The following is a 23,561-nucleotide window of genomic DNA, read 5'->3' as shown; positions in this document are numbered from 1 at the left end:
CTCTTTGACAAATTGGTCCCCTCACGGCTGTCCAGCAGCAGTCGATCAAAGCTAAACCTTAGATGTATTTTTTTCCACAAAAAGAAAACCTTTCTGAGGAACCAAGAGGGGGATTGTGTTCAAACCATTGCCCACTTCACCCAGTTCCTAGCGTCACCTGAGGACTGTTGACGGAGAGGCACGCAGCCTAAAATTGGCCCCTTCTGTTACAAAACTGTACATGGAGAAGAAACCAGTGGAGACGGCTCACCAACGATATGTAGCTGGGGCCAAGGTGTTCTATTCCAGACACCCAGATGGTTAGAGTTAGAGATGGTGCCTAAACTTTACACACACTTGAAAGTTTTTATTTGCAGAGCATTTACGTTGCAGGCATGCACCTCCAGTTCCAACAAGCACAGTTTTCAGGTCTGCTCCTATTGACAGGAGCACATGGGAAATCCCCAGTTAATCCCACAATCAGAATACAATAAAAATGTCAGTTAACACCAGGGGCCAACATCCATTGATACCTCAGGCGTCTTGCTTTGGTTGGGTTAATGGAGCCAGGGCTCATGAGCTTATAGATTAGTTTCTACCCCATTATCTCCGTGTTTGCCTTGCTTTCATTTACCATGACATTATTGGCTCCTCTTGTGAATCGAGCGATTTCAAAAGCTGATTTATACAAGAGTGTTATTTACTTTTTTTTGGAAAAGGACTGCTAATTAGGCATATTGACCTGTTGCGGTGTAAAATAGAGGCGGGATGGTCAGATTTTCTTTTTATTTCCAACCCAGAAAAAAAACAAGATTCGAAAAATTATTCTCAAGATCTCCAAACTGATCTGAGGAAGGAAATGCCATCGCATCCACACCCTTTGTTCCAATAGGAAGATAAATCTAATAAGACATATTTTGGCGAGCTTTTAACTTTCCCTTCTGCATATTCAATTAGTGCTCTGTGTCTCCTAGCAACTCCATCCATGGAGACATGCAAATCGCGTAAGGATTCATACAAGGTGGGTGGACCATTTACTGCCAGGTTAAGGTATTGCAGGGTTCCAGGTATAACTATTGCTGTGCTGAAGAGTTTGGAGTCGTAGCCTTGTGAAAAGGAGTGAGCTTTACACACGCAGGGGGACAGAAGGCTTAAGGCAACCAATATTTATTCTGAAATAATAAGTATCCTTTTTATTTACATTTCCTTGCAGATGCTTCATATTATGGTGTGATGTAATGTTCGCTATATAGCTGTCGCTCAGCCATACCCTGATGACACTGTGCTACAGCATGTTTGTGCAAATAGTATTGGTGGTAGCGATACATAGAGTGAGATTTCTGATTGTTTGGGGGATGTGTTATCCTAAAAGACGTAACACATCAAAGCCAGGGAACCGTGCCGCAGTTTTCATGGTTCACTGAGCTTCATGGTTGGACTTCACCACCTGAGAAGTCCATGCACAAGGTCAAAGGAGAGCAAGTTTTGCAGGCAACAGTTGCTCTTGTTTATCATCATGTTGAAATGGAGTTGAAAGTGGTAGGAATCTGCGGTTCATGACGTACATTTAATCTTCCTGTGTATGTATCTTGACGCCAAAGTGAGTATAGCCGAGTGAGTATACTTGAGTGGTCCCATTGTGTGGTCTCACACTCCCAGTAAGACTACACATCAGTTATTCTGTAACCCTTTCAGCAATTTTTTTTTGTTCCCCCTTGCAGTTAGTTCAACAGGCTGATAATTAAGGGAAATGGCACAAAGGTCACTTGGTAAATGACTGGGGAGATGGACTGGAGTTCTCTGCCTCTGGATTTGACAGTTTTGCATCTGATGAAAGCACAGCATTCAGAGCCGGTGCGTTAAGTACAATCAGCGCAGAGAGGAAATTTCACGTAGGCTTAATTGCTGTTTCTGACATATTTGAAACCTATAATTTCAATAGCTCTGCTGTTTGCAATTCATTTTTTCTTGCCTTGTAGTGCCACAGTCTCTTTGTGTGAAACAATACAATCTATCAGAGTTCATCCATAGCTGAGACAAAGCCAAAGGAAAAGATAGCAGCCGATTCAGAAAGGGAATGTATGCCCCCCCACCACTTAACCCCCCACCCCACCTCCGCCCAGCTTCCAGGGGTAGAGTTGGGATGTAGAGAAGGTGCTGCTTCTAAGCTGAAGGACAGCATCTCTTGCATTGATCCTCTTGCCGAGCTCATCTCTAGGCAACCAGTCTAAATTAAGCAACTTTGCTGGTGCCTCTTGCCTTCTGATAATGGTATCTGGTTGGTCAAAACCTTGATTAAAAATGAGTTCAGTCGTTGGCAAGCTCAGCATTCATTCCCCCTCCCTTGTCGCCCTTGAGAAGATGATGATGAGCATGACTGTTGAGCCGCTGGCATGGATGTGCCCACGGTGCTGGTAGGGAAGCAGTTCCAAGACTTTGACCCAAAGGATGGCGATATATGTTCAGATCATGATGGTGTGTGACGTGGAGGGGATCTTGACATGGTGTCATTCCCTTGCGTCAGATGCTCTTGTCTTTCTAGGTAGGAGAGGTTGCAACTCTGGGAGGTGCTGTCCAGGAAAACTGGACGAGCCTTTGCAAATTGACCACAAGCTACTGCTGACCTGTTGGGATCATCTAAATCAAGGCCCAATCACTCATGAAATGTAAAAGCCATGATGCCTCTACAAACAAGTTAAATGGCAGAAAAATCCTCCTATGATTATGAACACGCGAGTAATGACAGACAGGAGAAGACCCTTTGATCATCCAGTCTGTCCTACCCAACTGCATTAACATGTGCATCACAATATATGCACCATCCACACCATTCAAAACTATCCTATCTCCTGGAGAGGTGAAAAGAGGTTAAAGAGACAGGCCAATTTGGCAAACACAATCTTTTCGTACCCACCTGGATCATTTCTTATTCTTATGTGTGGTCCTGAATTTTATCTTGCTTTAAGATAAGCTTAGCGCCATCCCCATCAGGATTTATAGCCAGTTTTGACTCCAAGATTTTTGTTTGGTTCTCAAGTCAAGAGAATGAGTTTTACCTCAAGCAAGCAAGCCCAACCTTTGGGAAACCCACCTTTCGCCGAGTCACAGAGAGTTTGAGAGGATGAGTACACCATCACAGCTTGTCTCACAACTAGAAGCCATGTGTCACTCTTGGGTCATGTGGAAGTTCACTCCCTAAACACCATCCCCAACACCCTGGACCCTATCCCCAGCCGAGTGCCACTAGTACATCCAATTTGATTACTTTTATCCTGCCAGGTACTTCAGCCCAGGGGACAGGGAGTTCCAGATTTCTGTCCAGTCACCCTCCCTGCATTTCTGCCAATTAAGGGGCTGCTGCAGGGAATGCCATCCAAATAAGGATGGCAGTTTGCTTCTTAGAGCTGCTGGACCAATCGAGGCTGGATATAGGCAGTCACTACTGAGGCTCTGAGCAGAGGAAGAGGGAACCTCCATGTTGAGGTGCCCTCGAGGAGACCAGAAGATATTTCTTTAATGTGCTGGGGACAAGTAGTCAGGCCTCAGGTGATGATGAACCCTCAAGTGTTCGCATCAGGGATGACATTATCAATGGTGGGTCCTTCTGTGGCCCATAAAAATTTCGGGAAAGCAGCTCTATGGGCCACAGAGGAACCCCTTTTCCTCCCCTGCACCCTCTGGGAGGCTGGTTGGATGTAATTGATGGCTATTTGGTAAAATGCCAGCATCCTGGGTAAGATCACCTTCACTAGACCAATTAACTGCCCAATTGGCCACAGTCTCTGGTTGGTAGGCACTTGAGCGACTGCCATTCTTGTCTTTGGTCGCATCCAGTGGCAGCAGGAACATTTGGAATTCCCAGTTGCTGCCATGCCTCCTACCTCCAGCCCGTCTCCAAAGGGCTGTTAAAATTCAGCCCAATATTCCAGTTTCAGTGGCTTTTCAACAGAAGAAATGTGAGATTTAAATGTTTATAGGGAAGTACAGAATCAGGGAAAGGGAGAGGGCAGAGGTCGAGGCAAGTCTCGGACAGAACAGGAGACAGGACAGTGCAGTGAACAATGGTGTAATGATGCAAGGCAAAAAGGTGATGGTTAATAAGTACAGGAGCAGACATATCTAAAAGAGGTAGAAATGGCAACAAAATCATTTCATACAGCACAGTGGCACAATGGTTAGCACTACTGCCTCACAGCGCCAGGGATCCGGGTTCAATTCCAGCCTCGGGAAACTGTCTGCGTGGAGTATACACATTCTGCTCGTGTTTGCATGGGGTTTCCTCCAGGTGCTCTGGTTTCCAGTCCAAAGATGTGCAAGTAAGGCGGATCGTCCATGCTAAATTGCCTCTTAGTGTCAGGGAGACTGGCAGGATAAATATTTGGATTTACAGGGCTAGAATTGGATTGTTGTTGGTGCTGGCTCAATGGGCCAAATGGCCTCTTTCTACACTGTAGGGATTCTATGAAAGCCTGATCCTTTCTATGAATCTACTAGCCACGAAAATAAGAGCAGTGGTTCTGATCTAAAATTGTTGGACACATTACTTAGACTGACACAGCAGAAAAGTTGTATGAGGGCAAAGCACTATCTCTGTTTCCTTGTCGACAGACGCTGCCAGACCTGCTGAGTTTTGGAGGCACCTTCTGTTTTTATTTCAGATTTGCAGCATCTGCGTTTATATTCTATGACAGGATTGCAGTTTGCTGCAATAAAGTTCCATGTTATAACTATCTTTCTGATAGGATTTTTAAAATATATTCATTCATGAAATGTGGGCTTTACAGACCATTCCCGCATTTGTTGCCCATCCCTAGCTGCCCTCGAAGGTGTTGGTGAGCTGCCTTCTTGAACAGCCGCAGTCCCTGTGGTGTAGGTACACCCACAGTTTTGTTAGAAAGGGAGTTTCAGGATCTTGACCCGGTGCCAGTAGTGGATTGATGATACACTGCAAAGTTATGGTAGAGTTTGATGGGTACCATGCAGCTGGTGGCGCCCCCCCCACCCCCTGCATCTGCTGCCCATTTTTCTAGATGGGGGGGAGGTCACCAGTTTGGAGAATGCTGTTGATGGAACATTGCAGTGCATCTTACAAATGGTACACACTGCTGCCACTGTGTGCTATTGGCTGAGGGAGGAAGTGAGTGTTTAAGGTGGCAGACGGTGTACGCATCAAGGGGCTGCTCTACCTAGATTGGGCTGTTATTGGGACTGCACACCTCCAGGTAGATGGGGCAGCATTCCATCACACTCCTGACTTGTGCCTTGTAGATGATAGACTGTCTTTGGGAGGTGAGTTACTAGACACGCAATTCCTATTCTCTGTTCCGGCTCCTGGAGCCACGGGTTTTTTTTGCGGTCAGAATTATAAAATCATAGAATAAAATCATAGTGCTCTGGTTTCCTCCCACACGCCAAAGTTGTGCGAGTTAGATGGATTGGCCCTGCTCATTTGTCCCTTAGTGTCAGAGGGACTAGCTAGGGTAAATGCATCGAGTTATGGGGATAGGGCCTGGGTGAGATTGTAGTCGGTGCAGACACGATGGGCTGAATGACCTCTCTCGGCACTGTAAGTATTCAATGAATCATAGAATCGTAGAAAATCTAGCCCAATATTAGGTTTCCATTGAAAGTGGAAGACTCAAAACTGTCACAGATGCTTTGGAGACAGCTTAGAGCAGAACTCAGCAAATAATTGGAATGTGTGCTGCTATATTCTCTTTATTCTAGGGCTTTTTTTTTTAACTCGACTTTCCAGAAATCCATATTGAGCTCTCTGCATATGAAAGACAAATTTAAGAAAGAGTATCTCTGCGCTTACAGTTGTGCCAATTATTCTTGAGTGCCCAAAATTGGAGACTGCAACAGGGCTGTGAATAGAACAGTTTTATAAGTTAATGACCGAATAGCAATAAATAAATCTCAAAACCTCCTTGAAAATGCCAATATCCGTAATAGTGCTTTGTATTTACCAGTAACTGCATCAAACATGAACTGATTTAAAATAGCGCAGCAGAAGTTTTTAAGCATCTTAAACATCTTCTTCAGGAATTGTCAAAGAACTGAGGAACAAGCAATTTACATGCTTAGTTTAATAACTTGAATACAAATCATTTCACCTTTGTGAATTAGTAAATCAGTGCTTCAGGGAAATGATCAATAGATTAATAATATCTTGACAAATGGGATGTGTTTGAAAAATGGTGGTAAAGTAGATTAACAAACTGCTGGATTCATCAGTCAGTTTACTTAAGATTTGCTTTGATTTTTGTTTTAGTTGGGCGACGCTGTCAAGCAAACCTTGTTAAAATAGATAGATTAAGAAGGTGAACTATTATTCCATGGATAGTTGTCTTGACCCATTTGTTTGCACTAGTTCATCAATTCAGTGCTTAATGCAATACAGCGTATAAAGACTGTGCTGGCATTCACATGACTAATACCCTGAAACACAGCAAGGCTTCGAACAGCTCCGGTCTACGCACAGTCGGTCCCCAGCTGCCAGACAGAATGTGGGGTGGGCTCTGTCACCAGACTTCTCCTGGATTTTGCATGCCCAGATATATTTGCAACCACTCCGCGCCCAGGAAGCTGCTGTTATTTTTGGGGTTCTGGCAACTAAAGCATATCGAAACTGGCTAGTGGAGAGCTAAAAGTGGAGAAATATGAAGTCTTTGTTGAATGCCTTAAAGATAGAAGGTAAGCAGGCTGTACAAAAAATATATATATATTCTGATAAACATAAGGAGGGATCTGGAATTGTGATAATGCAATGTTCAGATTTTAAAGGAAGACCCAGATGAATATTTCAAAATAACTTTTTAACTGTTCCATTTCTGCAAAATGTTTGATCAATATTCGATTTGATCCTTTCATTTCCGTGAGTTAATTGAGCATAGCATACTTCTCTCTGTCAAGCAACTCTGCACATTACTGGATTTGACATCGAGTGCTTGCAACTAATTGATGAAAAGGGGGAAAAGGGACTGCTTGCACACTTATTTATTGTGATTGATAGTGCGAGGCTGTGTAACTTTGACTATCTTGACAGATTGAATGACACTGTAACTGCGACAGTTCGCGGGGGGGAAATATGGTTTAGAATTCATGTAAATGCTGAAACACAACAGTTTCTAATCAGTGAAACAGAATTGTTTAATGCTTGAATGCCGGCGTGTAATCTTTTTTTGGCAGGTCAGCAGCCAATTAATTCATTCATTGGAACAGAACAGTTAAATTTAGCCTTTTTAATCTGTACCTGACATTAATATTCAAATAAGATTGCTTAATAAGGCTATTCAAATATAAAACCCTACGGTGTGGGACATTCTGAATACAATACTGAAAAGGAATTACAACAGTCCCACAAATCTTCAAAAGGGGATATAGGTCCATTGTTACTGATGAATAGGGGCATTTAAGGAGCTTTATTCCCTCTGGGATTATTCTTTTATGCGCAAATCCAAGTTGAAGTGTGACCATCCTGATTTTTTTTTAAAAATCCAAGAGGTGTTTGATCAATAATTCCGAGTGTTGATCCAGAGGGCTGATGGCTGGCAGAAGTATTCCGGTACTGGTGTGTGACTGTGACAGTGAGCATGTGGATTAATGTATGTAAAAGAAAGCAAGACACCCACATACCTGATGCCTACGCATTACATAGCTGGAAAGACATATGACTTTCAGTGGAGCGGAAGTCAGTTTGAGGTGTGGAAACAGTCTTTTAACAGCAATCAGGAAAATGATACTGTTGAACCTTGCTGTCACCAGGAGCAAATAGAAATCTGTGTGAAATGGCACAGAACAAAAAAAAAGTGTGGCTATAGAATAAAATGTACCATAAGGCTACCCATTTGCTGCACTCGTTTTTGTATGGACCCAGGCTTAAGTGTTTTTGCGTGAGAGTGCGGCAGAGAACATTATTGGCATTTTCAGGACACTTCAAATTGACCTGCTTGCTGCTGACCCAGAGACATGCTCAGTAAAGTCTTCACTAGTTCACTACTGAAGCGATTGAGAAATGTTCCATTGCCTGGAACGCCACTGATGAAGCGGAGTTGATTGGCGATGGCTGTAGAATTTTACTTCACTTTTGATATATGCAGACATACACAGAAACTCGAAGCAGGAGTAGGCCACTCTGCCCTTCGAGCCCACTCCGCCATTCATTTTGATCATGGCTGATCATCAAATTCAATGTCCTGATTCCGCCCCCCCTTCCCCCATATCCCTTCATTCCTTTAGCCCCAAGAGCTATGTCTAATTTCTTCTTGAAATCATACGTTTTGGCCTCAACTACATTCTGTGGTAGTGAATTCCACACATTCACCACCCACCGTGTGAAGAAATTTCTCCTCACCTCAGTTCCAAAAGGTTTACCCCTTAACCCTAACCAAGACCCCTAGTTCTGGACGCCCCCACCATTTTTCTGAATCTACCTTGTTGAATCCTGTTTGCACTTTATCAGTTTCTGTAAGATCCCCTCTCACTCTTTTAAACTCCAATGAATACAATCCTAACTGACTTATTCCTATACTCAAATCCTCTCGCTATAGAAAGAAGCCCTACAATGCAGAAGGAGGCCATTTGGCCCATCGAGTCTGCACCCCCAACAATCCCATCCAAGCCCTATCCCCATAACCCCACAAATTTACCCTGCTAATCCCTCTAACCTACGCATCGCAGGACACTAAGGGGCAATTTAGCACGGCCAATGCACATAACCCACAAACCTTTGGAGTGTGGGACAAAACCAGAGCACCCAGAGAAAACCGACACAGATACGGGGAGAATGTGCAAACTCCACACAGTCAGTGACGCAAGCCAGGAATCGAATATAAGAACATAAGAACGTAAGAAATAGGAGCAGGAGTAGGCCATCTAGCCCCTCGAGCCTGTCCCGCCATTCAATAAGATCATGGCTGATCTGAAGTGGCTCAGTTCCACTTTCCTGCCTTCTCCCCATAACCCTTAATCCCCTTGCTTACCAAAAACCTAAATACCCGCGTCTTAAATATATTTAGCGAGGCAGCCTCCACCACTTCAACGGGCAGAGAATTCCAGAGATTCACCACGCTTTGAGTGAAGAAGTTCCTCCTCAACTCTGTTCTAAACTGCCTCCCCCCCTTATCTTGAGGCTGTGCCCTCTAGTCCTGCTGTCCTTTCTGAGCGGGAAGAACCTCTCCACCTCTACCCTATCCATCCCCTTCATCATCTTATACATCTCAATAAGATCCCCCCTCATCCTTCTAAACTCCAATGAGTACAAGCCCAGTTTATTCAGCCTCTCTTCATAGTTCAACTCCCTCAACTCCGGTATCAGCCTAGTGAACCTCCTCTGCACTCCCTCCAAGGCCAAAATATCCTTGTGCAAGTGCGGCGACCAAAACGGCACACAGTACTCCAGCTGCGGCCTCACCAGTGCCCTGTACAGTTGCACTGGTGAACCCAGATCCCTGGAGCTGTGAGGCAGTAGTGCTAACCACCGAGCCACCATGCCGAACCATGGTGGGCCAACATACCAATTGCCTTCTTTGCTGCCTGCTGTACCTGTGTGCTTTCTACACAGGTACAGCAGGCAGCAAAGAAGGCAACTCTGAATGACATGGCAGCCAATTCACTGAGCTTATTGCTACAGGTGGGGCTTTTTCTCAGTGTGGGGCACCAGCTACTTTAAGGAAAGATTTATAGTTATGCTGTGCTTTACACTATCACTGGACGTCCATGAGTGTGTTACAGCGAACGAAACACTTTTTGAAATCACCATTGTAATGTAGAAAACAGAGAAGCCAATTTGCAGCTTCCACATACAGCAATGTAATCATGACAAGACTGTGGGTGAGATTTTCCTGCCCTTCCTGCCGGAAGGATGTTCTGGTCTTACCAATGGTGCACCCCCGCTGCGAGTTTCCCGGGGTGGATTGAATGGAAAATCCCACTTACAGCAGCGGAACTAGAAGATCCCACCACCGGCCAATGGCAAGTTGCCTCCTGCCACAGAGAAACATGCCACAGGGGGTGCGACCAGAGAATCCTGCAACATGTGATGTTTTTTGGAAAAATATCTGCCAGGAGGCCAGGGATAACTCACCTGCTCTTCTTCAATATTGTTCCATGGGATCTTGTAGATCCACCCAGATAGGCAGATGAGGCCTCAGTTTAACAGGCCATCTTAAAAGATGGCACCTCCAACAGTGTAGTACTCGCTCAGGACAGAATTGAAGTGAAGCCTTGTGATTGGTACTTAAGCCCTGGAATGGTTCTAGAATGATGTGGGTATGCCGGCGTTGGACTGGCGTAAACACAGTAAAAAGTCTGACAACACCAGGTTTTAGTCCAACCTATTTATTTGATAATGCTTGCGAGTATATTATCAAATAAATAGGTTGGACTAAAACCTGGTGTTGTCAGACTTTTTACATGGTTCTAGAACCCAGAACCTTGTGACTGAGATGTAAAAAGTGGTACCAACTGAGCCACAACTGACACCCTCTCCAAATCGATAAAGATGCCAAATGACAGGATTAGAATAGAACCATTGAATTCATACAGTGCAGAAGGAGGCCATTCAGCCCATCAAGTCTGCACAAACTCAGCATCATACCCTTTTGCCTTTTCTTCAATAACAAGCACTCACCCCCAGTGACCTTGTGAACTCCCATCCCATCTCCAACCTCCCTTTCCCCTGCAAAAGTCCTCGAACATTCCATTGTCTCCCAAATCCTTGATTCTTGGAAATCGATGTTTGAATCTCTCCAAACTGGATTCTGTTCCTGCCACAAAACCAAAATGGTGCTCATCGAAGCCACATATGGTAAAGGTAAAGTTGCCATAGTCACGGATGGCCGTAGGCTGTGGCTGGTGGTGGTTTAACCTGAGGATCACCACAGCTCAGGCGAGGGGCATGGTTGAGAAGAATATTCATGGTTCATGAATGACCTCAGCCAGCACAGGAATTGAACCCATCCTAGTTAGCATCGCTCACCAGCTGTCTAACCAACTGAGCTAAACTGATCCCCCAAAACAGTGGTGTCCAACATGAGGCCAAAGCCATATATAATATCTTGTGACAAAGGCAGAGCGTTCCTCCTTGTCCTTTACAACCTTTGGATCGCTCCACCATTGGTGGCTATGCCTTCAGATGCCTATGTCCTAAGCTCTGGAAATCTCTCCTGCCTCTTTTCTCCTTTAAGAAACTCCTTAAAATCTACCTCTTTAACAAAGTTTTTGGCTATTTGACCGAGTATTGTCACCTGTGGCACAGTGTGTAATTTTGTTTTATTGCACTCACAAGAAGGTTAATGGCCTCAATTTTAGCCCCATGGGAAGATTGGGGAAGGTAGTGGGAGTACTGGGGGGGGCACCTTTATCACAAGCTTCCATCAGACTGGAGATGCCTTCCTCTCATGGCCTGGGCACCACTGGACATCCCTCAGAACCCCCTCCCATCTAATCCCTGATAACCCAATCGCAACCCTCACAATCCCACCTAAGCCAGGAATCCTCTAATTCCCAGGCCCTTTATCACTTACCTTCACATCAGCTTCCAACACTCAGTCCCAAGACAGTGTAGCAGTGCCTGTTCCAGCCACTTCAATGCGCTGTCTGGGTGGGCCGGAGAGCTGTCAGCCAATCAGATTGGCCAACAGCTCCCCAAAGCAGGACTTCCTTCCAGATTCTTTTGAGATTCCGTCAGGCGGAAAGGAAAAGATGTTATTGCGACAAGATTCTATTGCATGTCCCACCGAAATGAACAACTGTTGCTTAAGGAGTGTTACCTTAACGAAGGAAGGAGACAGCCTAGTGGCATTATCGCTAGACTCTTAATCTAGGAAACTCAGCTCATGTTCTGGGGACCTGGGTTCGTAATCCCATCACGGCAGCTAGTGAAATTTGAATTCAATAATTAAAAAACCTGGAATTAAGAATCTACTGATGACCATGAAACCATTGTCGGAAAAGCCCATCTGGTTCACAAATGTCCTTTAGAGAAGGAAATCTACCATCCTTAGCCGGTTTCGCCTCCATGTGACTCCAAGGTTGCAGCAATGTGGTTGAATCTCAACTGCCCTTGAGCAACTAGGGATGGGTAATAAATGCTGGCCAGCCAGCCATGCCCATGTGCATTGAATAAAAAAAGACTTTCCAAATGCAATATATGTCACTCTTCCTTACTGTTCAAGGAGCATTGCCTCATAATTAGGTACAGATTACCCAGTGCTTTCCACGTGTTAACCTACAACAGCAATACATTTAGCTCCTCTTTACCATAGTGAGATGTCTCAAGGTGCTCCACAAGAGGGTTTTCAAGCAAACTCTGGTGCCAATCTCTTATTGGCATCTTGGAAAATGATAGATTGTGCCTGGGTGAATGTCATTTCTGTTTTGAACATCATCTGTTGTGTCTGTAGAAGCTGATTCATGAGTGGCACTCCCTTCTGCAGCTAGCACAGTCGACTAGCATTGGCCCACGGTCCTTCCAGTGGTGTCTCCCTTGCCCTCTGCTTTTTCCATGCCCCTCCTAGCTGCTTGTCTCCAGGCACTTCAGCTAGCAGGAGGGATGCCCCATGCAGCAGCGCCAATCGTGGTCAACTCAGAGTCTCATTTGCAGCCATCTCAGTATCACGGATCTGATGGTCTGGTGCTGATAGCAAGCCCGCTATGCAGCATGCCATCACCCATTTGGCTCACACGACACAGCCAATGATTCAAGAGGGTAAACATGTTGTGTATCACTGCATGCTGGTGCACTTTAATTTCAACACTGTCTTGCCAAGAGATGTCCACATTCGTCTAAGGCTGCAGAGGAGGAAGTTGTTCAGCCAATTGCCTTGGCTTGCATTCTATGTCTGTGTCTTGGTACTGAAAACGAGGCACTGAGCTTACAAGCCCTGTTCAGACCGAGCTTTGTATTGTGCGTTAGCTTGCTGTTGGTCCACACATGACTCCTCAATTTTGACGTGAGTGCTACAATCTTGGTAATTCTAGTTCTGGTTTTGGCATCAAGGGACAAGTCATTGGTAATTGTTGATCCCATTGTTGACGACTTGCAGAGTGAGGTTGTCAATGTTACTGGAGGGTGGAATCTCCAGATTATGGCCCATAACTTTGTGTCTTCTTCCGGTTTCCTCCCACAGTCCAAAGATGTTCAGGTTAGGTTGATTGGCCATGTTAGATTGACCCTAATGCCAGGGGGCTTAGCATGGTAAACGTGTGGCATTATGGGAATAGGGCTTGGATGGGATGTGGTCGGTACAGACTCAATGGGCTGATTGCCCATCCAAGCTCCTTGAAGGCACAGAATGACAAGCTGTTGCAAGTGGTCTTCAGTATGGGTGGCAGCCTGGCATCATGGCAAACAGCAACTCACAAACTAGCACTTTACACACCTAGGCTTTGATGTGCGGAATTGCCAAGTTGAACAGCTCTCTGTCAGCTTTGGCTTGGAGGTAGACAACTCTCATTTACCTGAGGAAATATTGGAGCTGTTGACTAAATGCTTAATTGAGCAAAGAGGTGGGTTTTAAGGACTGTCTAAAAGTGGGAGAAGAACCTAGTGGGTATTAACAGGTCATTCTCTCATGGGGTGAGAATTTGGGTGGGGGGAGGTGGAAATTCTTTTGGATTCACCTTGTCTGTATGCTTGCAGTCTTGACTGGGTAACAACTAAATCTGAGGTGGCACAGTGGTTAGCACTATTGCCTCACAGTGCCAGGACGTGAGTTCAATTTTGGCCTTGGGTGACTGTGTGGAGTTTGCACGTTCACCCTGTGTCTGTGTGGGTTTCCTTCGGGTGCTCTGGTTTCCTCCCACTGTCCAAGAATGTGCAGGTTAGGTGGATTGGCCATAGTAAATTAGAACAAAGAATAGTACTTTACAGGAACAGGCCCTTTGGCCCTCCAAGTCTGTGTCGATCACATTGCCCTAGCCAGACCAATCCCCTGTGTTCCTCTATTTCCAAGCTCTTTATGTGAAATTGCCCCTTAGTGTGCAAAGTTTTGCAGGTTCGGTGGATTAAACATGGTAGATGGATAGGGGGATAGAGTGGAGGGGAAGGCCTGGGTAAGGTGTTCTTTCAAAGAGTTGGTGCAGACTTGATGGGCCAAATAGCCTCCTCCTGCACTGTAAGAATCCCATGATTCTAACCGATAATATTTGTTTTTCTCAGTTTCAGTGGTTGTAATACTGCTGTCTGATTAAATAGCTTAGCACAGAAATACAATCCAAACCTCCTTCTATCGCCCATTGCAAGCAATGTAGCATTGGTCTATGCCATTGGAATGGCTCTTTTACAAAACGTAGAAACCAAAATATAATCCTGGTCAGAAATTACACTCAGTGGTTAGATAGGCACAGTTCCTTCATAGTGCCGGGGACCCAGATTCAATTCCGGTCTTGGATCACTGTCTGTGTGGAGTCTGCACGTTCTCCCCGTATGTCCGTGGGTTTCTTCTGGGTGCTGCAGTTTCTTCTCACAGTCCAAAGATTAACGGGTTAGGTAGATTGGCCATGCTAAATTGACCCTAGTGTCAGGGGATTAACAGGGTAAATATGTGGGATTAGCAAATAGGACCTGAGTGGGATTGTGGTCAGTGCAGACTCGATGGGCCAAATGGCCTCCTTCTCCACTGTAGGGATTCTATGACAAATAAACTCTAAAATCAGCCAAGAACTTTTGAGGAATACCATCTGCATTGGGCCAGTAGAGTGACAGTTGACAGTGCAGTAATAAGTGCACATCAGTGTCAGTAACTGGACTCAGTGTGTGAATGTATATCTTTGTAAGCAGTTCTTTGTAAATCCAGAATTGAATTGTCAATGTATGCTGGCACTGAGTAGAATCTGTGACCTGAAAGAGACAATCTCCTAGTGACCCAATATTTCAAGTAATTGAATTTGAGACTTACAGCTGGTGGAATGGAAAGCAGATTGCAATCCTTCGTTCTAAAAACTTCCTTGCGTCAGGTAACTGGAGATTTTTCCGGTCTTAACCAGTCAAGAAACTAGAACGGTGTCTAATTGTGAGCTATTACAATGGGAGGAGCGATTGGAACAAGGGGATTATGGCAAACTTATTATATTGGAACCTATACCTACCTATACCTTCAGGGGAACGTAATGGCCAGTTGATATTATTGCTAGACTATTAATCCAGAAACTCAGCTAACGTTCTGGGGTCCTGAGTTCGAATCCTGCCAGGGAGATGGTGGAATTTGAATTTGAATTAAAAAAATGTTGAATTAAGAATCCACTGATGACCATGAAACCATTGTCGATTGTCGGAAAAACCCATCTGGTTCATTAATGTCCTGTAGGGAAGGAAATCTGCCATCCTTACCTGGCCTGGCCTACATGTGACTCCAGCGCCAAAGCAATGTAGTTGACTCTCAACTGCCCTTGGGCAAGTAGGGATGGGCAATAAATGTTGGTCAGCAAGTGACACCCATGTCCCAAAATAAATTTGAGAAAAAACCTGCCCCTTATGGCAAAACTAATGTTGCAGACCAGGTGCTCTGATCATCCACACTGCTGCCTCACATTGCCAAGGACTCGGGTTCAATTCCCAGCTTGGGTCACTGCCTGTGAGGGGTTTGCACGTTCTCCCCATGTCTGCCTGGGTTTCCTTCAGGTGCCTCAGTTTCCTCCTACAGATGTGCAGGTTAGGTGGATTGGCAATGCCAAATTGTCCCTTAGTGTCAGCGGGACTTTTCTTTTACTTCACAGGTGATTCTGTCCGCCTTGTTGTCCAACAAGGAGCGTACACGCGGTGGGTCGTGCGAGGGCTGCTCGTGGATGTTGCTTTGAGAGTTGCCTAGTGCTTCACGTCGTTAGTGTACGCTTAAACTGGACCATCTGATGGGCAACACGACAGCTCAGTGACTATCACTGTTTGCTGTACGGATACATGGATTTGGGCTGGTGTCTGCGGGAGTTTGCACATTCTCCCTGTGATTGCATGGCTTTTCTCCGGGTGCTCCGGTTTCCTCCCACACCCCAAAAACGTGCTCTTAGGCTGATTGGTGTAACAAATTATCCCTAAATTAGTCTTCCCTCAATCTTCCCCAATAGGCATAGACAAAGGTCATAGGTAGAGGAGGGCACTCTTAATGTTAAAATGACGGCGTAGGCTCGTTGGGCCAAAGGGCCTGTTTCCCGTGCTGTGTTGTTCTTTGTTCTTTGTTCTTTGACTAGCTAGGGTAAATGCATGGGGTTATGGGGATAGGGCCTGGATGGGATTGTGGTCGGGGGAGGCTCGATCGGCCGAATTGCCTCCTCCTGCACTGTAGGGATTCTATGAATGTTTAAGGTAGTGAACGGGGTACCAATCAAACAGATTGTGTGAAGTTTCTGGAGTGTTGTTGGAACTGCACTCATCCAGGCAAGGAGAGTGTGTTCCATCACACTCCTGACTTGTGCCTTGTGGATGGTGGACAGGCTTTGGCTGGGAGAGGGGGGACGCGGAAGGGGTTTGTCAGAAGGTGAGTTACTCTCCACAGTATTTGCAGCCTCTGACCTGCCCTTGTGGCCACAGTATTTACGTGGCTGGTCCAGCTCAGTTTCTGGTCAGTGATATCCCATAGGATGTTGATGTTTAGAGTAAGAGGAAAAAGTCACGTGAAATCTTAAATCTCATCTTAATTTTCTCTCTCCCACACAGTGCCATTTCGAGAGGCACCGACTTACTCAAACCGGAGGAGGGGACCTCAGAGCACACTTTCTGCACCAAGGGTCCTTCTCCGTTCCAACAGTGACAATAACCTGAACATTAACGATATCCCAGACTGGGCGGGGAACAAGTCTGCTACTTCACACCGAAGCCTTTCGCCACAACTACTGCAACAGATGCCGAACAATCCCAATGGCACTATAAAAAGCGGGAGTGGCACCCATGGCTCTCGAAGCCGCTCACCATCCCTGAATAGGATTGGAGAGGAGGTTCAGAGGCCACAGCACAGGCAGATCAGGTACGGAAACCTCACTGCAAAGAAAGGTACTGATCGTTTGAATTGTTAAATCATCCCATGGGCCTTGTACGCGAGTGGCAACAGAGAAAGTAGAGGGGAATTTCTTTTTTCCACACCGTGAGGCCTGTGACTAGCGGTGTGCCTCAGGGGGCCTGTGCTGGGTCCACTCTTGTTTGTCATTTATATTAATGATTTGGGTGAGAATATAGGAAGCACGGTTAGTAATTTTGCAGATGACGCCAAGATTGGTGGCGTAGTGGACAGTGAAGAAGATTATCTCGGATTGCAATGAAATCTTGATCAACTGGGCCAGTGGGCCGATGAATGGCAGATGGAGTTTTATTTAAATAAATGCGAGATGATACATTTTGGTAGATCGAGCCAGGGCAGGACTTACTCAGTTAACGTTAGGGCGTTGGGGAGAGTTACAGAGCAAAGAGATCCAGGGATACAGGTTCATAGCTCCTTGAAAGTGGAGTCACAGGTAGACAGAGTGGTGAAGAAGGCATTCGGCACGCTGGTTTTATTGGAAAAAACATTGAATAGAGGAGTTGGGATGTCTTGTTGAAGTTGTACAAGACACACTTGGAATACTGTGTACAATTCTGACCACCCTATTATAGGAAGGATATTCTTAAACCAAAAAGAGTGCAGAAAAGGTTTACTAGGATGCTGTCAGGACTTGATGGTTTGAGTTATAAGGAGAGGCTGGATAGACTGGGACTTTTGTCCCTGGAGTGTAGGAGACTTACGAATGATCTTATAGAGATCTATAAAATAATGAGGGGCATAGATCAGCCAGATAGCCAACATTTTTACCCAAAGGTAGAGATGTCTAAAACTAGAGGGCATAGGTTTAAGGTGAGAGGGGAGAGATACAAAAGGGTCCAGAGGGGGCAATTTTTTCACATAGAGGGTAGTGAGTGTCTGGAACAAGCTGCCAGTGGTTGTAGTAGAGGTGGGTACAATTTTGTTTTTTTAAAAGCATTTATACAGTAACATGGGTAAGATCGGTATCGAGGGATATGGGCCAAATGCAGGCAATTGGGACAAGCTTAGTGGTTAAGAAAAAGGCAGACATGGACAAGTTGCACCGAAGGGTCTATTTCCATGCTGTAAACCTCTATGACTGCATGCAAAGAATCAGGCAGTGGGACTAATTGGATAATTCTTCCAAAGTACCAGCACAATGATGATGGGCTGAATAGTCTCCTTCTGTCCTGGTAAGGTTCAATGATGTGTGGTCCTTCCCCTCCGCCTCCCCGGCCCATTTATCATTGGGCTTATGCCCATATACGAGATGTTGCTCTTCCCCTCATCCCCCGAGGGGAAAACTTTGAAGAAAGTATTACACGAGATCAGTAGTCAGCTTAGGAGACCTCTGTCAAACATTTCTCTGTGACTACTCAAAAATGATCAGGCAAGGAGATTCCATACATGTTAGTTATTTACTGGATAACTTGTCTAGGTTTCCTTCTCCCGTGATCTAGAAGTTTTCCAAAAATGCATTGAACATAAGAAAGAAGGATTCACCACCATCTTCTGTATATGATCCACTTGTACGCATTCTAAGAACATATCTTTAATAGAATCCATACAGTGCAGAAGGAAACCATCGAGTCTGCATCAACCACAATCCCACCCAGGGCCTATCCCCATAACGCCGTGCATTTACCCTAGCTGGTCACCCTGACACTAAAAGGCAATTTAGCATGGCCAATCCACCTAACCCACACATCTTTGGATTGTGGGCAGAGGCCGGAGCACCCGGAGGAAACCCACACAGACACGGGGAGAATGTGCATATTCCACACAGACAGTGACCCGAGACTGGAATTGAACCTGGGTGCCTGGCACTGGGAGGCAGCAGTGCTAACCACTGTGCTGCCGTGCTGCCCCAATCACCACCCTAATCACCAAACTCTGTCTGTGCTTTACCCAGTTTAAATACATGTCTGTTAGTTCGACCTATTTAAGTGGTAACAGGACACTTAGGAAAACTTAATGTGGCTAGGCAGAAGTTGTATGGAATTATGAAAGGAAATTTGTCTTTGACAAACCTGTTCGCGGTTTGAAATTGTAGACAGCAGGATAGCTAAGGGGGAACCAGTAGGTGAAGTGTATTTGGATATTGGAAAAACATTCGATTAGTGTTTCTGGGATTGGGGTAATATATCAGCGTGGATTGAGGATTGGTTAATGAACAGAACACAGAGAGCAGAAGTAAATGGGATATCTTGGGTTGACTGGCCCCAACTAGCAGAATATCAGAAGAAAGGATGTTGAGCATCAGCTATCTCTCAATGCCAATAGCTTAGATGAGGGAATGGAGCACACTCTATCCCTAATTCAAAGCTAGGTGGAAAAATAAACTGTAAGGAGGCTGCAAAGGTATAAAGGCCTTTTACAGTTACATAAAACATTGGTTAGGCCACATTTGGAATACTGTGTCCAATTCTGGTCACCGCACTACCAGAAGGACGTGGAGGCCTCGGAGGGAGAACAGAAAAGGTTTACCAGGAGGGTGTTAGCTATGAAGAGAGATTGAATAAACTGGGATGTTCTCCCTGGAAAGACAGAGAATGAGGTGCAACCTGATAGAAGGTTATAAAATTATGAGGAGTATAGATAAGGTGAACAGTTGGAAGCTTTTTCTCAGGTCAGAAATGACAATTACAAGGGGGCACAAGTTGAAGGTAAGGGTTGGAAGGTTCAGTAGCGATGTCCGGGGGATGTTTTTTACACAGAGGGTAGTGAGGCAGTGAAGCAGACATGTTAACGATATTTAAGACTTATCTGCATAGACACATGAACAAGCGGGACATAAAGGGATATAGGCGGTCAGTCTCAATAGGACAACGTGATCAGTGCAGGCTTGGTGAGCCGAAGGGCCTTTTCTTGCGCTGTACTGTTCTTTGTTGGGCAGATGGATCAGAGTATGGGGATGTGTCCAATAATCCATTTTGTAAGGAAAACTTGAAATGTAGAATATTTTCAAATGATGAGAAACTGGAAAATGTTGATAGTAGAGGGGCCTGGGTCCTGTACAGTAACCTAGGTACACAGCAAGCAATTAGGGAGGTAAGTAGTTTGCTTTAGTAACAAAGGGATTGGAGTAAAAGAGTAAAGATATCTTACTGCACTAGTGAAAGTGAGGATGCGAGGGAAGAATGCATGTCTTAGAATAAGTTGCAAAAAGGTTCACCAGGCTGATTTGTTGGTGAAGAGGATTATCCAAAGAGAAGAAGTTGAGTAGACGTGAGCTTTATTTCTGGTCATGTAGAATAATGAGAGTTGATTACATTGAAACAAATGGCTCCCCACCGTGTTTGAAAGAGTTTGGGTGCTCATAAAATACAATGCATAATCTTCTCACCAATTTCCTTCCTGCCCTTCATCTGCTTCCTATTCTGCAAGGATGGGTGATGGAAGGGGGTTGCAGTCGATGTGTCGATTAAGGTGACAGCCAGCCTGCCCTTAAGCTTATTGAGGCCACTTAAGTATCCAAATGGTGGTTAGTCCAATGCTTCACCCATCCCTGTTGCTATTTTACCCACAGTAGTGGGGAGCGGGGTTCCAATCATGTGGAAAGACCTGCCAGTTTTGTTGTGTGAGGTGGTATTGGGCAAAGTGTGAGAGTGGGGTTTGGGAGGAGCGGGAAGTGGGGTGTGCCCATTAGAAGTCCACACTTCCTTCAAACCTCCCCCACCGTCCCAGCCTCTCAAACCCGGATGTGTATCCCCCACATCCCCCCTCGCTGGGGTCACCGGCCAAGACACCAGACTGAGCTGAAGTCCAGCCTCCACAGTCTCCGCTTTTTCAGGGACTTCCTGTAGTCCCAGCAATGGCCACCTCTTGAATTGGCTGCTGCTGGGACTACAGAGTTGCAGACCAATCAGATTGGCCAGCAGGTCTCTAAGGCGGGACTTCAGCGTAAAATGGCCGCAGGACGGCCAGCTTCTTCATGGGTGGGCTTCCAACCGGCATTGTCATTGGACAGGGGTGGTGAAGAATGCAACACCTATAAAATACAACCCATTTAAGGGCTTTTACAGAGTAATTTCCCTGACGGGGAAAGTCTATGTTTCACAGTCTCTGACTAAGACATCAGTAATTTAGCAATGAAATAGGAAGGATTCTCTTCACCCAAAATGTTGTGAACCTGTGGAATTTTCTATTCTCCAACGTAATGGCTGGTCTGTCATTGAGTATATTCAGGACAGAAGTTGCTAGGTTTTTGGAAAAATAAGATGGAGAAATAATGCATGGGTGGCATGGTGGCACAGGGGTTCGCACTGCTGCCTCGCAGCGCCAGGGACCCAGGTTTGATTCCTGGCTTGGGTCACTGTCTGTGTGGAGTTTGTATGTTCTTCCTGTGTCGGGGTGCGTTTCCTCCCACGGTACAAAGATATGCAGCTCAGATGGATTGGCCGTGCTGAATTGTTCCTTAGTGTCCGGTGATGTCAAGTATAGATGGATTAGCCATGTTAAATGTGTGGTGTTACAGAGATCGGGTGGGGGAGAGGACCTGGGTAAGATGCTCTGTCAGAGAGTCAGTAGAGATTTGATGGGCTGAATGGCCTTTTCTGTACTGTAGGGATTTGATGACTCTATGATATAGGGATCGTGTGGAAAGGTGGAATGGCAGAGTAAACTTGAATAACTCCATCTCATAATTCTTGTATTCTTATGCCCTTAAGAGAGAGGGGGAGGTGGGGATCTGTCAGGAGCTGTGACCCAGATGGGGGGATGATCAGGGAGGGATATATTGGGACAAGCATCGATCTGAGGCCAGTGAAGCCAGTAGGAGCCTTCCTGAAGCTTCCAGCTCCATATTCAGCTTCCTACAGGGCAACCCTTTCAAAGAAGCCATGCAAGTGGACCCCCCATTTAATTTTGTAATGGCATCATTGACACCCGCCAGAAGTAAATATTTAACTTGATGTTTGTTTTCATTTCACCCCCTTGTTCTTTGTCACAGTACCAGTCATTCCCCAAACTTCTCGTCGGAGCCCTAAACTCACTGTCAGCCACACTGGCAGGTGAGCGCTTATTGCATTTGTCTCAAACCTTTAGCAAAGCTTCTAACCTGGTTAATGTCGCAGGAAACAGAAAACCAGGAACACGACCAACCTGATTTACCAGCACACCATGTACCAAAACGCTGAGAAATCTCTTTCACTCCTGACTGAACAAGTTATAATAAGAACATAAGAAATAGGAGCAGGAGTAGGCCACCTAGCCCCTCGAGCATGCCCCGCCATTCAATAAGATCATGGCTGATCTCGTAGTGTTCATTTCCACTTTCCCACTTTCTCCCCATAACCCTTAATTCCCTTATTAATCAGAAATCTATCTATCTGTGACTTAAACATATTCAACGAGGTAGCCTCCACCGCTTCAATGGACAGAGAATTCCAGAGATTCATTTCCCTCTGAGAGAAAAAGTTCTCCCTCTGTTCTAAACTGACTCCCCCTTATTTTGATGCTGTGTCCTCTTGTTCTGGTTTCCTTTCGAAGTGGAAAGAATCTCTCTGCCTCCATCCTAGTTTGTCTAGGGAGACTGAAGTTTTTCGTCACTTTTGTACGGGATAGCCTTAAAGCTAAACTCAAATAAGATGACCAGCGGGTGCACCAAGAATAGACTTCAGAACACATCTTGGGAGAACATGTGGTCATGGGTGAAGAGAACATAGCAAGAAGGTGCTCTGGCCGTGTCCACCTTCCTCAGCACAGAGGCCAGTGATCCCAGGCTTTTGATATCCAAGGTGATGGTGGAAAAGTATCCGATCCAACCAGAAAGTTGATAGAAAGCTGTGAGCAGCTTGAGGCCTTTGCGCTCCTCCAATTTTAACCTCTTGCACATCTCTTTTTTAAGGAGTGTGGATTGATTTGATTTGATTTAATGTATTATTGTCACATGTATGAATATACAGTGAAAAATATTGTTTCTTGCATGCTTGCACAGGGTGGCACAGTGGTTAGCACTGCTGCCTCACAGCGCCAGGGACTTGGGTTCAATTCCCGGTTTGGGTCACTGTCTGCACATTCTCCCCATGTTGGCATGGGTTTCCTCCAGGTGTTCTGGTTTCCTCCCACAGTCCAAAAGACATGCTAGTTAGACACATTGGCTATGCCAAATTCTCCCTCAGTGTACCCAAACAGGCACCAGAGTGTGGCGACCAGGGGATTTTTACAGTAACTTCTTTGCAGTGTTAATGTAAGTCTACTTGTGATACTAATAAATGAACTTAATTTAAGCTATACAGACAAAGCTTACCATTCATAGAGAGGGAAAGGAGAGAATGAAGAATGTAGTGTTACAGTCATAGCTAAGGTGTAGAGAAAGATCCACTTAGTGTGAGGTAGGTCCATTCAAAAGTCTGATGGCAGCAGGGAAGAAGCTATTCATGAATGAGTTTGATTGTGCGCTCAGCTACTTAGACCCAAGGTTCTGGAATTCCCTCTCTGAAGCTCTCCTTGTCTTTCTTTCTCCATTAACATGCTCCTTCAAACCTACTTGGGCGCCCACCTATTTCTTTTTGTGCCTCAGTGTCAAACTTTATTTAGTAATGCTATTGTGAAGTGCCTGGGGATGTTTTCGCTACATTAAAGACACTA

At 45.3% G+C, this 23,561-nt stretch overlaps 1 protein-coding gene across 2 annotated transcripts in view; it reads left to right on the top strand.

The window, feature by feature from the left end:
* Nucleotides 1–23,561, top strand: part of shank2b (SH3 and multiple ankyrin repeat domains 2b) — a 919,901-nt gene that overhangs the window by 348,567 nt on the left and 547,773 nt on the right. For both annotated transcript variants that reach the window (XM_080189952.1, XM_080189951.1), the window contains exon 12: nucleotides 16,634–16,940. In XM_080189952.1, coding sequence (XP_080046078.1) covers nucleotides 16,634–16,940 — 307 coding nt within the window. The remainder of the gene's footprint in view (nucleotides 1–16,633; nucleotides 16,941–23,561) is intronic.

Source organism: Carcharhinus amblyrhynchos, chromosome 6, assembly GCF_965287045.1.
Source record: "Carcharhinus amblyrhynchos chromosome 6, sCarAmb.v2.hapA, whole genome shotgun sequence".
NCBI lineage: Eukaryota > Metazoa > Chordata > Chondrichthyes > Carcharhiniformes > Carcharhinidae > Carcharhinus > Carcharhinus amblyrhynchos.
Note: the sequence above shows the minus strand (reverse complement) of the source record. Positions and strands in the feature narration are given on the sequence as shown.